The sequence below is a fragment of the Rhineura floridana genome, chromosome 3 (assembly GCF_030035675.1).
Source record: "Rhineura floridana isolate rRhiFlo1 chromosome 3, rRhiFlo1.hap2, whole genome shotgun sequence".
In the NCBI taxonomy this organism is placed as follows: domain Eukaryota; kingdom Metazoa; phylum Chordata; class Lepidosauria; order Squamata; family Rhineuridae; genus Rhineura; species Rhineura floridana.
This window is the reverse complement of record NC_084482.1, coordinates 95,252,495-95,267,329: the sequence shown is the minus strand read 5'-3', so window position 1 is coordinate 95,267,329 and position 14,835 is coordinate 95,252,495. Positions and strand designations below refer to the sequence as shown.

At 39.1% G+C, this 14,835-nt stretch overlaps 1 protein-coding gene across 9 annotated transcripts in view; it reads right to left on the bottom strand.

Annotated features, from left to right (window-relative positions):
• The window catches only part of PRELID2 (PRELI domain containing 2), a 41,421-nt gene that overhangs the window by 8,341 nt on the left and 18,245 nt on the right, over positions 1-14,835 (bottom strand). For 6 of the 9 annotated variants that reach the window (XM_061616964.1, XM_061616963.1, XM_061616962.1 and 3 more), the window contains exons 3-5: positions 12,371-12,444; positions 11,052-11,212; positions 5,553-5,658 (exon numbers count right to left, since the gene is read on the bottom strand). In XM_061616964.1, coding sequence (XP_061472948.1) covers positions 5,553-5,658; positions 11,052-11,212; positions 12,371-12,444 — 341 coding nt within the window. Of the gene's footprint in view, positions 1-3,811; positions 3,944-5,552; positions 5,659-11,051; positions 11,213-12,370; positions 12,445-14,835 lie in introns of all 9 variants that reach the window. The other 3 variants (XR_009761380.1, XM_061616969.1, XR_009761379.1) reach the window with 2 other exon arrangements.

Below are 14,835 nucleotides of genomic sequence, written 5' to 3'. Positions count from 1 at the left end.
TTCTCTGTGACCTGCAGCAGAGTCGGCCCTGCCGAGGACTGCAGAAGGGGAGCGCTACCTCCACACCCTAAGGAGGGGCCTTTGGCCAGGGTCTGACCTGGCTGCCCTTTGGCATACCACAACAAGATTCCTATGTGCATCGCACAACCAGTCAGGATTCATAACCAAAAACCAAAAGTAAAAAAATTCTGGTAGCCAGTCAGCCAAGCTCAAAGAAATCCCCATGCAGCACAACATGATTCAGGGGCTGCAGATAGTGCAGAATGCTGTGGCACAATTGCTGACATGAGTGAGACCCTATCAGCACATAATATCTCTGCTGTGAAATCTGCACGGGCTGCTGATTTGCTACCAGGCCAAGTTCAAGGTGTGCTTTCCATGTTACGGGTTCCACACAGTACTTGTTCTGCTCTTGTAAGAAATCAGTCCTGTAATGTGGCAGCACCTATGCTTTGGAATTCCCTGCCTGTTGACATTAGGCAGCCGCTGTTATTGTACTCTTTTCAACGCCTGCTAAAATCATTTTGTTTAGGCAACCCAGGCATGTAGAAGCTATTATGTTTTTTATCTGTTTTTAACTCATTGTTGGTTTTATTATTATTTTGAATGTTTTTAAATACCTGTTCTAAACTATTTTTGCCAATAATTTTATTGTTTTAATTCCTTCTGTAAACTGCTTTGAGATTTTTTTACAATAAAGCGGTATATAAATGTTGTAAATAAAATACATAAATAAATTTTGGAGTCACTGTGGCCCTTGGGTCTCTTTCCACTTTTAGGAAGAAAGGAATCTGCCTTACACATAGAATCATAGAATAGTAGAGTTGGAATGGGCCTATAAGGTCATCAAGTCCAACCCCTGCTCAGTGCCAACTCAGGCCATTTGATACCATCTAACTCAGTACTGATGATATGGACTTGCACTGGCTGTCCAGGATTCTAGGCAACAGTCTTTTCCAGATATTGGCTTTTGGACCTTTGCATGCAAAGCATATGCCCCACCACTGAGCTACAACCCTTCCCCTGGGGGATGACAACTGTAAATGTGAGGAGGAAACTACACTTCCCAAGATTCTTTTGAGGAAGCCATACCCTTTAAATGCGAGTTGGATGTGCTTTAAATGTGTTGTGTGGATCTACTTTATAAACTTTTATCTGCCTTATACTGACTCAGGCCATTTGGTAGCATCTAGCTCAGTACTAATGACAGGGACTAGCATTGGCTCTCCAGAATTCCAGGTAATAGTCTTTTCCAGAAATTTAATTTTGGACCTTTGCATGCAAAGCATGTGCCCTATCACTGAGCTAGTCCTCCCCGTTTAAAAAAGTATCTTTTAAAAGTGTTATTTTCAATTCGCTAACGAATGCACATCATTCATTTCTGCTGCAGGGGAAAGACTGTGCTGGGACCATCAGAGGCATGTCTTTCCACCTGCCTTGCCCCACCCCTCTGCCTGGTCCATATAAGGAAGAGCTGCAGACTGAGAGGTACTGCTGCAGGGATGAGACTGTGCTGGGACCATCAATGGGCAAGCTTTTCCACCTGCTTTGCCCCCTCACCTCTGCTCTTAGAGACATTTTTCTGGGGACTGCCCTTTATCTGGAACATGAGTGCTTTTGGTTTTTAGCCGTTGTTTCTTTTTAGAAATGCTAGGATTTTGTTGGCTTGAATTTTTGTACGTTGTGTTGTTTCTATTTCTATTTCTATTTTTGTATTGTGTTTTTCTCTGTGTGTAAAGCTGCCTTGGGGGGCTTTTTGGCCAAAAGGCGGCCTAGAAATAAACTATAACATAACATCATGCCTAGGGCAGATCCACACCATGCATCTAAAGCACATTCAACACCCATTTGAAGCATATGAATCCCACCATAGAATCATGGGAAGTGTAGTTTGTTAAGGGTGGTAAGAACTATAAATGTGAGGGGGAAACTACACTTCCCAGGATTCTTTAGGGGAAGACATGCATTTTAAATGCGAGTTGGATGTGCTTTAAATGTATTGTGTGGATCTACTTAATAAACTTTGCCTGCATGTAGATCATTTTAATTATTTTTTTCAAAATGGAAATGAGCTATAAAGTGTACTCGGTGACCATGGGTTACTCACCATCTCTCAGCCTATCTGCCCCGAGGATGAAAACAACAGAAAGGAAGCATGACCTCCCCAAGGAAGAAGGGCACATTTAAAATGTAGAGGAAATAATAATCTACGACCATAATGTGAAATCAAATACTTACTGGGATACAGCAAGAAGAAATATTTATATAAGAATGACAGTCAAAGATGTTTATTATTTACACAACCTGTAAAGATATTTATAGTGCAATCCCACTATAGGGGACCCCCACAATCCGGCATCTCCGGTTAAAAACTGGAGACATGGCAACCCTAGTAGTGTATACCCATCATGAAAAAAATACTTATGCCACCATTCAAATGTTAGAAACTACAAATGTTTTCTGACATGGATACCAATACAGGTAAATTCGCCCTATTTGGCTTACTTATATTTAAGAAGTGCATTAGGTGACTGTACTGCAACATCTGAAGCATATACCAAATAAGTCCAGTGCATCCATCTATTTCTGCCTGAAACTACTGGTTGATCATGAAATCCTTATCTTGTTGTGCCAAGCATGGATGTAACAGAAAAGGTCAAAACACAAGACTAGCCATCCAAAAACAGTGACAGAAAGTGCTTACAGTTGTAAGATTTGAACCATCTACAACTACACCAAGACTGTCAAGTATCCATTCAAACAAAGTAAGTTTCCAAGTTTATCAGGCAGAAAGAAAGCAGAAGTCTGAATGCCTGCAGACTAGAGGGGTTAAAAAAATCAATTATTCCCTTTATTTAGAAAAGGTATAGAAACAAGAGCTAATGTGGCAGCCATCACTTCCACTCATGTGGTGCAGTTCTATCTGCACAATCTTAAAATACTTTCCAGTTCTGACATTTATCCAGAGACCTCCAAAAAGATACCAAAATCAATTGTTTTCTTTTCTCAGATTTATTGTGCCAAGTCCTTTAAATTATTCACAGAACTATCTTATCCGCTACCACATGGATGAATGAAATCTACAAGATCATCGGGGGGGGGGAGAGAGAAATACACAGTGGAAGAAAGGAGATTTAATTTTTCACCTGCTTTAACATATTCCCATCTCCATATCATTTTCCAGCTCAATAGGACATAAAAAGGTTCCACAGTCCAGTCACCAGTCTTGAGGATCATTTTCTCTGCCCAAATGGTCCTGAATCTCACAACAAATAATGTCAAACTAGGAGTAAGAAATAACTATAGTCGGCATGCAGCTGGGAGCTGTTTTTCCACGGTGCATTCTCGGCTGTACTATTCAAAAGGTTCACACCATGTCACTGAATGTAGACTGGAGAAAGCCATGGAGAAGCAGCACCTATAAATCTTTTTACCCTGGAGAAGACATTCTAGAAGTAGATTCAGCAACTGCATGTAGCAGAATTTGGACATCTTTTATGTCTTTGGCTAGCACAGACTAGGGAATACTGTAAATTACAACTGTGGTTACCTCTCAAAACTTAGAATCATCATTTATTCAGTTGTTGCTAGTTTATTATTTTCACCAGTTTCCCCGACAATGAAATTATGTGTTCTATAGGGCTTGGGTGCTGACATGGTAAAAACTCAACTGTGGACCCATAGGAAGTAAAAACTAAATCTTTAAAAGAATAACATAACTCAGACAACTCCAAAGAATAGCATAGAGAGGTAGGTCTTGGTTTTGCCATAATATGCTATCAAAACTAAATTTATTTGTTCAGGTCAGGACCTTCACAGATGTTCCTCAAATGGACGCAGAGATCTAGGTTTTATGCCACTTTCCCATGGCTTTATCATTTATCTTATTTCAGCTCAGCAAATCAAGTATAGTTGGCCCAAAACATCACTCTTACAGCATCTTCTGTGGAACAAAATACAAAAAGCAAGAGGGCTCACAGTGGTTTCCCAGTTTAGAAATCTATTTTATTAAAAGGTTTATTTATTTATTAGATTTACATCCTGCCCTTCCTCCCAGTAGGAACCCAGGGTGGCAAACAAATACACTAAAAACACTATAATACATCATAAAAACAGACATTAATATATATTAAAACAAAACTTCTTTAAAAACATATTAAACAAAACATCTTTAAAAACTTCTTTTAAAAAAAGCACACCATATAAGGGTGCTTCCAGACAGGGACTTAATTTGCAAACATATCATTCAGATATAGTAAATGGGTCATCAGTAACAGGAGTTTTTAAAAACAGGTTTTCCCTGGAAAGGATAAATCCAGAGATACAGGCTAGCATTTTGGCATTGTGTGGGCACTGCAAAAAAACCCCACCACCCTTGCATTTACAAAGAACAACAATCCCACATTAAACACCCATCTGGAAGTATCATAGATATTTACATAGCACTATTTTTGAATGTTCAGAACACCTCATTATTTCAGTAATCTTACAACATACCTGTATGGTAAATCAGAATTATTCTCTGCACAAGTGGGAACTGCAACAAAATGTTGTGACTCATTCTTGTATCCTAAAAGTAGTGCTCCTGTTCAGGTTCCAGCTAACCAGCCATGAGTGCCTCCATCAGGCCACTATTCTATCTATTCCCACTCCCACTGTTACTTTTTTCCTGTTCCAACCAACACATGACACTCTATGCCAATGGAACTTGCTCAGCTCCCACTGAGCTCGTTTTGTGGAGAGGGTGCCCTCTTATAGTTGCTGCTTTTTTTTAACAGATATTTTATACTTCTACAGATTGTGGGGTTCTCCTGAGCATGCCAATACCTTTCTCAGCAGTCCCATTTTGGTTCCATTTCTGTCAGCATTCACTACTTGAGTTCACTCTGAAGGAGTGATACTGCAGATGATGAGCTGTGGCTGTGAGAGTGGCTTCCCTGAAGCCTGCAAGTGAGCTGCACACTTCCTGATTCACAGCTCAGTCTCCTTCTAACTATGTTACACATGCTCTTGTCTTCTACATCTCTAACAAGCAATAAAAGAAGTTTGCTTGCACTGGTATGCAGTGTGTGGGGACAACCCTTCATTTATTTTAGCTGCACATATGTAAATACAGTATTTTTTCCACACTGCTTCTTTGGCTGCCTACAAGATTCCTCAAGCATTGGCAAAATTATGAATTAGAATTAAAAGTTAATTGTGGACTATTGTAGCAGTTCACCAAACACTGGAGGCGGGGGTTAGAGTAAAGAGAATTTAGGTAGGGGGCTCACGTAACCCCTAGACATTCTCTTTTAGTTGAGCACCTGTTTCACACATTTGCCCCATCTGAATAAAATTACAAGGAAATGAAATTCAAACAGATGTCCAGCAGTACATGTAGGCTAGGAATCTAAATAAATACATAATAGGAGTTATCGTCTACATGAAAACTGCCTGCCACAGTCAACTGAAATTACTGAGCAAATGTTTGAAGAGGTCGTAAAGGGGGAGGGCACTAAGATGTCAAGAATATGAAAAAGATTATAAAACAATAAAGTTAAAGCGCTCACCTTTTTAACTCCTTGATTTAAAAAGGTTTGTGCAAAAACTTCCAGGAAGCAATTCAGCAGACCTGCCCCTTTTATTGACACTTTGCCTTTCTGAATGAATTCTGTCCTACAAAACAAGAATGGAATTAATATTTCCTCCCTCCATAGTAGGTACTGTGATTCTGTAATAAAAGTACACCCTATAATAGGCATAAATATCATATTCTAATATCAAAATGTACTAAAAGATTTTTCAAGGCCCACATAGTTGGACAAGAGCTATGAATCTGCCTATTTATTGTGGGAGCTTGTTTCATAATCTCAGGGCTAAACAGACAGAGCCTTCTTGGATGTCCCCACTGATTTTATAGCAATATGCAACTGCAATAAATTGCTACTACTGCATCTAATTTGTGGAAACAAACTTGCAAGCAACAAAGCTCACAAAGTAATGCAATTATGTTCCCTATAACCAACACAAGCAATCAAATTGCCTCCTTCATTATGAAGTTTCTGGATCATTCCAGGACAGGCCCATGTAAAGTGTACTATATAAGTATATAAATGAAAGGTTATCAGCACAAGCACCAAAATGGCAAAATCCCCCTCTTCCATAAAGGGGAGGAGTTGGAATATTTTAACTGAAGTAAGACTTCATATGAAGTAGATGTTACACATCATCAGAACCATAGATTTGACAGGGATGCCAGAGGCCATCTAGTACACCCCCTGCTCAGTGCAGGATCTCCAGTGTAGGATGCAACTACAACATCCCTGGCAAATGACTCCCCTTCCTCTGCTTAAATACCTCCATCCTCATTTCCTTCTGCCTCTGAGGAGGTTCAGCACATGATCCCAGGTAGATCTCCAGGCCAAGCTCCAGCAGTTTCTAATTCAAGTCCCAGCAACCCTATCAATAGGACTATTAAAGATCCAAGCTCACATCTGAAATACTCATTGTACTGAGTCAAGTTAGGAGGATTGTAAAGCTCTTTGCATACATGTGCTATAGAAATAACCAATAATAACCCAGCAATGCAAGCAACCAGCGGCTATGGTTTTTCCTAAGAGAGGTGGCAACTAAAGGCAAATGGCATTTGGGGGGGGGGGTATTAAGCCTGATAAAGTAATTGTGAGAAGCCCCAAGTTGCTATTCTTTTTTTGCAGCCTCTGAAAGACACAAAAAGCTCACAGAAAATATTGATCTCAGATTGATTCTTTCAGCACACAGCTGGGTGATGTGGCATCATTACAACACAGTCACAGAGAGAAGTCTATTAGCGAGATCTAACTACTGAATTATTGACTAGTTAAAGGTATAGCAAATTTGGCTTAATTGTATTTGTGATTGGCGTTTTATACTAAAGGTGCTTTAATTAAAGTCTTGACAGTTTAGTTCAGATAATATTTCTTTCCATGGATTTTGTGTTTTTTAAAAAATGCTTTAAAACTTGTATCAATTTAAAAGCTCTTGATGAAACATTCAGTGTAGATTCTGCACACCCATTTCTTATTTTTTTCTCATATGAAATTGTGCTGATAATTGTAGCAGTCCACTTGCTTGATCTGTAGAACTGGGGGGGGGGGCAACTTAAGGAAGACGCATTGGAAGTCTGTGCTCAAGAAAATTCTCACTTTCTCTCCCGCAACATCCCCCCTGCCCAATGTTACACTGTTCATGTGATCAGGCTACTTGACATATTGCTATTCATCCAAATCAGGACAATTTCATAACATGAATCACCAGAAGAGAATAATAATAATAATAATAATAATAATAATAATAATAATAATAATAATAAATTTTATTTCTAGGCTGCCTATCTGGCCGTGTCAGCGGCCACTCTAGGCGGCGTACAAAATCAAGTAAAATACAACATATAAAATACACATATAACCCAAGAACTTTGATATAAAATTAAACTAAAGAAAGAAATGGACAAGACTGGCATTTGGGGAAATACTCAACTGTTAGAATCTTACAGATTTCTTCCTGCATATTATAATTTTAGACATTTAATGGTGACAAATGGCATTTAAACATGTTTAACACATGGGATTTGAAGGAAAGGTTCTCTCAGCTGAACTAGAAATCGTGGGTGTTTTCATGAAAATGTGATGAAGAGAACACCACAAGTTTATGCACACAGTCACTGGGGAAATAGTTTTCTCAGCCAGTACAGTACAGAGGTAGACAGAATCATGCTCAATGTTGTGCTAAGAAGGGGGGGACCTAATATTGCACTTGCAACCTGCATAAATTATGTAAGTCTGCATTGTTACTCTTGCAAAATTTGTCCTTCAGCATTTCCCCCACCCACCCATTTTCTATAGTTTATTTTTCTTTTGCTAGTCATGTAGGTAGGCAAGGCATTGAATCTCTGCTCTCTGCAAAGCTTAGCAACTCTGTTAGCAGAGGAAAGGAACCTGTGGCCCTCCAGATGTTCTTGGACTAACTCCCATCAGCCCCAGACAGCATGAACAACAGGAGTAAGGGGAATTGCAGTACAAAACATCTGAAGGGCCACACATTCTGTATTACAGTCATACAGCTTCTAGGATTTTGTTAGGAACTCCCAAACTTTAAAGCATGTCATCACAATTATAAGGACTAGTTTTTTTAAAAAAAGAAATTAAGCCTCACATTCTCAGGAAGATGAATTCTGCTCCCAATGTACCACAATCTGTATTTCTGTAGAAATGCAATATATAAACAGTCCTGTTCATGATCTAGTGTAAAACAGTGATGAGATGGATTGCTTTCACAAATTACAGAATCTGGAGACAAATCAGACAAAGATAGGAGACTCATCTAAATACCAGTTTGAAAACCAGCGACAATAAACTAAAGTTTAGTTCTCTACTTTTAAAAAAGCTCCCTAATGTTATACCAGCCTAACTGAAATTAGTTAAGCTTCTAAAGTCATGGAGCTACAACAACATTCAATCTGGTCTTCAATTTGGCCTTTTGAAACCAAATCTCCCCCCTGGGGATTCCAAAAGAAGGTCTAGAAATTCATCTCTCCTACAAGAATCACAGCTAGTTGGACTGATATTCCAATCAAATACACTTCCACTTCCATAAACAGGTACACAGAGAGCATTAGTACCAGACAGCAAGCCAACTTTGATTTTCTGTCTTCTGTTTTTGTCTTCTATTACTTTTTCTATGACTAGTGAGAAAAATACATTACATTATGCAATGCAGATTAGGGGCAAGGTTCAGTCGGATTTAATGACAGAAGGTTTCAGCAAGCTGTAATTTCAAAGGGAACAAGTGCTGCTGCTGTAATTTCAAGGGGTGCCTTTCAGATATGCTGGCATCACTTTGACGGAGTATTTTAAAAAACAGGGTAGGCGAGAAGAATATAGAGGGAGCAAAATTCATACTGTAAAAATGTGGCTTTTTAAAAATGTATATGACAGTGTGACGTTTATGATATAAGATAAACAAAAAGAACCTTCAGTTGTCTGCTAAACATGCATTAAACAACATTTTTACAGGAATTGGCAATTGTCACACAAGTTATTATTTCCAAACGCAAGGGTATTTTTCCCCAGAATCCATCATCAAATCAATCACCAAGTAACATATGTCCCAGCGCTGCCTTTAAGATATGGTTTTTCAGAAAGGTGTTTTTCAATTCACATATTAATTCAGGCTACCAATATATTTTATAGGCTTGTAACTTTTGCTATGATGGTTTATGCACTTTACTAAAATTGTTGTACATTACAGTGTTATTTTATGCAAGGTTACACATAAAGATACTAGAAGCCTTGTACCCAGCATTGTTTGAGAATTCTAAGAAACCAAAAAATCAATGCAGTTTTGAAATCGGTGGTTAATATCAGTGCAGTTTTGAATCTTAATTCAAAATGGCATCCTATTGTATCCAAACCAGAGCTTGGAAAAGTTACTTTTTTGAACTACAACTCCCATCAGCCCCAGCCAGCATGGCCACTGGATTGGGCTGATGGGAGCTGTAGTTCAAAAAAGTAACTTTTCCAAGCTCTGATCCAAACAGACGAAAACTTGCTCCTTAGTCTCAGGAACCATCATGCAAAATTTGGTTATATATCTTGAGAGGTGTCCACATGCATAGCAACAGACAAACAACATTCCAAATTGTATAGTGGATTTGCTTATATTATTACCATCTTCTATATTACTTTATAGATTCTTAAATAGTTTTTTTAGGCTAAATCCTGAGGCTTATAAAAGAGAGAGGCACCCAGAACAGAAGCACTTCTGTTAGGAGATGAGAATACACTGCAATATTTTGTTGCAGTTCCCCTTGGATAATCTATTACCCACAGAATATGTGAATGTGTGTGTTATTTGTATTGCAGAGGAACCCCATTTTGGAACAAACTAGCAGAACATTATTTATTTATTATTTGATTTCTATCCCGCCCTTCCTCCCAGCAGGAGCCCAGGGCAGCAAACATTAGCTGTTTCGATCCCACCCCCACCCCCGGCCTTCAATAATGACATACATATTTCAGAAAGGCTGAAAAGGAACTATGCACCTGGTCATTTGTGCTCTACAATAACATCGAAGAGGTTTCCTCTTCAGCCCAGCTGACCGCTGGGGCTTACATTACCTGATGTAGATAGACACCTTACAATTTTTAACAAATTAGAGGGTGAAGCTGACAGTGCTGTGCTTATTTGTAAATTACAATTCAACTTGGGGGTTCACAAAATCACTTAGCATCCCTACAGGCTGTATGGTAACAACAGATTATTCATATGCTCATCAGATAAGTAAAAACACACAGTTGTCAATGCAAAGTTATCAACAAGAAGGAAACTTAAGAGAGAAACAAGCTAGAAGAAATGCATTGTGAACCCCCCCCAAAAAAAAGAGAGAAAACACCACATGGAATTCTGAACAAAAGGGGCATGGTTTGCTTCTTCCAGTCTCCAGAGATGTGAGAGGAAAGTTTACATAATGTATATCAGAGTTATTTTTCCCCAATGTGTACAAGCACTACATTAACACTAAACTTCAGTCTGCTAGATTTGTTGTCCATTCTGCCCAGTGTTGTAAGATTCTTGGGTAGCAATACCAGCCTTCCAAATTAGATTCTAGGAGTATGCTGGTGTTTCTGTAACATCATTAGAAATTCCAGTTGATTAATAATTTCTTTTTATAAAATCTACAGAGATCACATTCTCATTTGGTACTTTGAACTTAGTCATTGTTAAAACACATGCACACACACACAGACTGTTTTTGAAGTCCTAAGCAGGCTACAAAAAACAAGAAGTTTATTAAGTCCTTAGTCATTCACATGGTGCTGGAAGTCTGCACTTGGCTTGGAGGGTTAGACAGGCCTAACTTAGATATCAGCTATGAAACTCTGCCCTGAAGGCTATCAGCTGCCCTAGGGCTGCCAATATTCTCTAAGGCACAACCATCAGATCCTTCTGATGTAACCTGGCAAACAATACATGGAAATTAACTAGAAGCTCATGTACAATTATGTACCCATAAAGAATTTACACCTTACCAGTTTGGATTTTCCAAACTTTCCCTGAAGACTGACTCTTCTTTTAGAGTGGCATACTGCGTCCATGTAAGACACTGAGTCTTCATAGACATAATTCTTTCCTGCATATTAAGCCAAGATTCTTCTTCTAGGTAGACTTCAGACACTTTTAGGACACTGATCTGTCAGACAAAATTTTTACATGTTTCAACAATGTCACGGTGCTTGAAGAAACAAAGAATAATTTATTTAGATTTAGTATTTGTTTCCAACCTCACACAATAAAAAGATCAATAGCTAAACTAAGGATTAAAGACATCTGCAACATTAATCCTTTGACACTAATAGCCAAATTAAAAACTTTAGCGGTTAGCAGTAAAATCATGCAAAGATATAAAGACTTATTCTCACTGCTCAGTGCCTAGTTATATTTTGCAAACTGCAACATTTTAAGCATTGTAGATTAAGTCATTTTAGTTGCCTATTTGTTCTCTTAAAAGTAATAGATTCTAAATGAAGACATTTGCTGGCGGTTGTGCTCAAGACCAAAAAAAAAAGCCAAAACATTTGGTTCATTTTACATTCTGTTTGGTACCTGAAAATTTTAGGTTTTCCCATCTGGACGAGGCATGAAAAAGGCAAAACAGAAATGTGATAGAAATAAATTATTTGGGTTTCGACATACAAGATAAAGATTAAAAGTCAACAGTTCACAAAATAGAACATGATACATAGCAGAATGTAAATTCAAAGCATTGTTAATGTGCAAATTTAGATCATAATAAGCTTAAAAAAGAAGTCATCATCCTGTTATGATTCCAAAACAAGATTTCCTACTTAGATCATGAGGAAGTTGCTTAGATTTTCTTTTCAAGCTCTCAGAATTGTAGTTAAGGCTAGTTTTTTAAAACTGACCTTTTAGGAACTAAGGTAATGATCTAGGATTTGAAACAGAGGCCCATTCTCAGTAGTGGCTCATGGGGGGGGGCAGAGGCATCCTCCTGCTGGGAGTGCTATGCTTGTCAGGATAGGGCAAGGCAGCAGTGGCAAGGCCAGGGAAGCTCCGGGTTGGCAGCAGTAACCCTGCAGGAGCTTCTCTGACTTCAGCACTGCCTTGCTCCATCCCCGACCCAATGAGTGAAGTGGTGCCACCAGGAGGACGTCACTGTCCCCATTCCCCCTCATGAGCCACTGCTGCCTAGCTTCATTTGGGTCACATGGGATAGTTATTAAAACCTTCCTAGCTCAAGCAGGCAATACTCCTGTGGGATTTTCCTACACCTACGATGTTTCACTACATCCTTAAAAACCAGCATGTATCAACCATGACTGACAATTACCTGTCTTAAAAAGTGTGGAATTACATTCTGGCATGTTGCAATCCTTTTCCGGTATACAATTCCTGTTGACAAATCTGAGCATAAAAGAACAACAAGAGTTATTTCCTACTTTAGAAAACACAGATTTTTCAGAGTAACAAAACAAAGTCAAAGGATTGCTCTGCAAATGTAAGTGGGAAGGCAAGGAAGCCTGTATGTGGTAAAGGGATTCAGTTTCCATTCTCATTTTATCAGCCAAAGGATTCCAGCCTAGTTGCCAGATGGACCATGACAAAAAAGTTGAAAGGATTATACGCTTAGTCCAAAAACCGTAGTATGTTTGCCCACCTCAACACACCAAAACTCCATCCTGCCAGGGAACAGATGGTATGGATCAAATATTTTATTGACATCTATGCTGGCAATGACAAAGCACTACACACAATTCCAGAGACAAGGTTTACAGAACTGGCTATAACTGCAGTGAAATTGCTATAAGATTCAGACAGTAGCAGTTGGGGAGATAATTTCTAAGGTAAATGTGTTGGTATCTACAAGTTTCAAATACCTTCCTGGGTCAGCAGTTCAGATCAAAAATGGCTCATTCTGCTCACTGTGCACTCTGAAGTATATTCTGAGAGCACAAAATACATCTCCTCCCACCACTGTCAATGTCCGAGGCTAAAAGAGATTCTCTTCCTGGACAATTAAAATTTATTTTTATATTGAGTTGGGCCAGTGACAAGAACAAAGCTCACAACAACAACAAAAACACCACTAAAACCCTTCACAAATTATAATTATTGAGCTACAATAAGAGCATGACTAGCTTCCAAACTCACTTTGCATTTTAATATTTAATGATCCCAATCAAGTCCAAAAGCCTCAGGATGATGTTAAGTGATGATCTGACTAGACACATAGCCCAGTGGAAAAAAAGTTCTCAGAAAGAGACAAACCTCTCTCACAAAGTTTACCCGTGTTTTTTTTACTTATTGGTTCCTGGGAGGCAGCATTTTGCAGTAGGCTTTAAATAACCACCCAATGTGTTTCCCAATGTGACATATTTACAAGGGGTCGAATCTGATATTTTTCAACAGAAAGGGTGGATATAACTATCATTATGTATGAAAAGTCCAGAATCTGAACTCTTTTTTTGGGGGGGGGCATAATTTGGGTCTTCTTAGAGGCCTGGGGCTGGGGAGTTTAGGAGAACCAAATGTGTGATGCAGAAAGTGATATTTACACTGGGAACCCTGCCCACCTTGGCTCCAGCTTCTCACAGATCATCTTCTACGTAGTCCTTCATCAGCCTTTGCATGGGGAAGGGGAACTAATTCCTTTCCTCCACCTTAGCTACTACTACTTTCTCAGTTTGAAATGCCAAGATGACAAGAGGGTGGTTCTGGGAGAAGATAGAAGGAAAGCAGTCTGGCAGATACCCTGGGAAGAGAAACAGTAACTGCAATAAGCTCTGTCTACAACCACTTCCCAATGGTGGGCAACTGGGCAATTTGTCTTCAACAGCCTGTCAAGGCTTATAGGCAATGCAGAGAAAGAATAAGAGCCAGAGTGATAGTTCATAAATTGCTGACTCCGAACTGCTCTGAGCCAGAGAGACTGGATTTCAAAAACTGTGGAGAATGTTTGTTCATTTTGACTTCAGTAACGGTTAGGTGTGGGGAAGGAATTCAAGCGGTTCACATTCCAGCACAAACTTACTTGATCCGCAGCTCTCAAACCAATGTGCAGGCAACTGGATAACCTGCCAATTGGGATGGTCCAAGGGCAACCTTAAAAATAATCATCCAATAACCACCCATATTGACGTACTGGAGGATCAGCTTACCCCATATATGCCCACTCAACCACTCCAATCTGTGGAACTGGCACTTTTGCAAATGTTTGTTCTACGCTTGTAAGGAATCAATCTTTTATTGTGGCAGATCCTACACTCTGGAATTCCCTGCCCTTTGACATTAGGCAGGTGCCTTCCCTGTATTCTTGTTGGCATCTGCAAAAAAAGTTTTTGTTTAGGCAAGCCTGCCCAGACATGTAAAGTTCTAAGTAACTTAGAACGTGTACTTTTAACTGTTGAATTTATTCATTTTGCTTTTTATAAGCTTGTTTTTACCATTGATTTTACAGACAATTTTAATGTATGTTTTATATTCTTTGTAAACCGCTTACAGGTTTTATTTACAATTAAGCAGCATTCCAATAGATCTGTGAAATAGATCTGTCTTGCTGTTTCTAGAAACTTGCAGAGTGGCAACAAAGTGTGGTACTGACTGCGCACATTTAAAATGTGAGTTTTCTCTATCCCATTTCCCTTCTCTTAAGTTGTTGAGAGGTGGGCTGCCAGTGCCACTGGTTATTCTTCTGTCTGGTAAGAGGTGGGATGAAGAAGGAGAATTTTCCCACAGGGCAGGAAGGCAAACAGCATACTTGCGCTCCAGGTAGGCGTAAAAGATGAAGGGATTGTG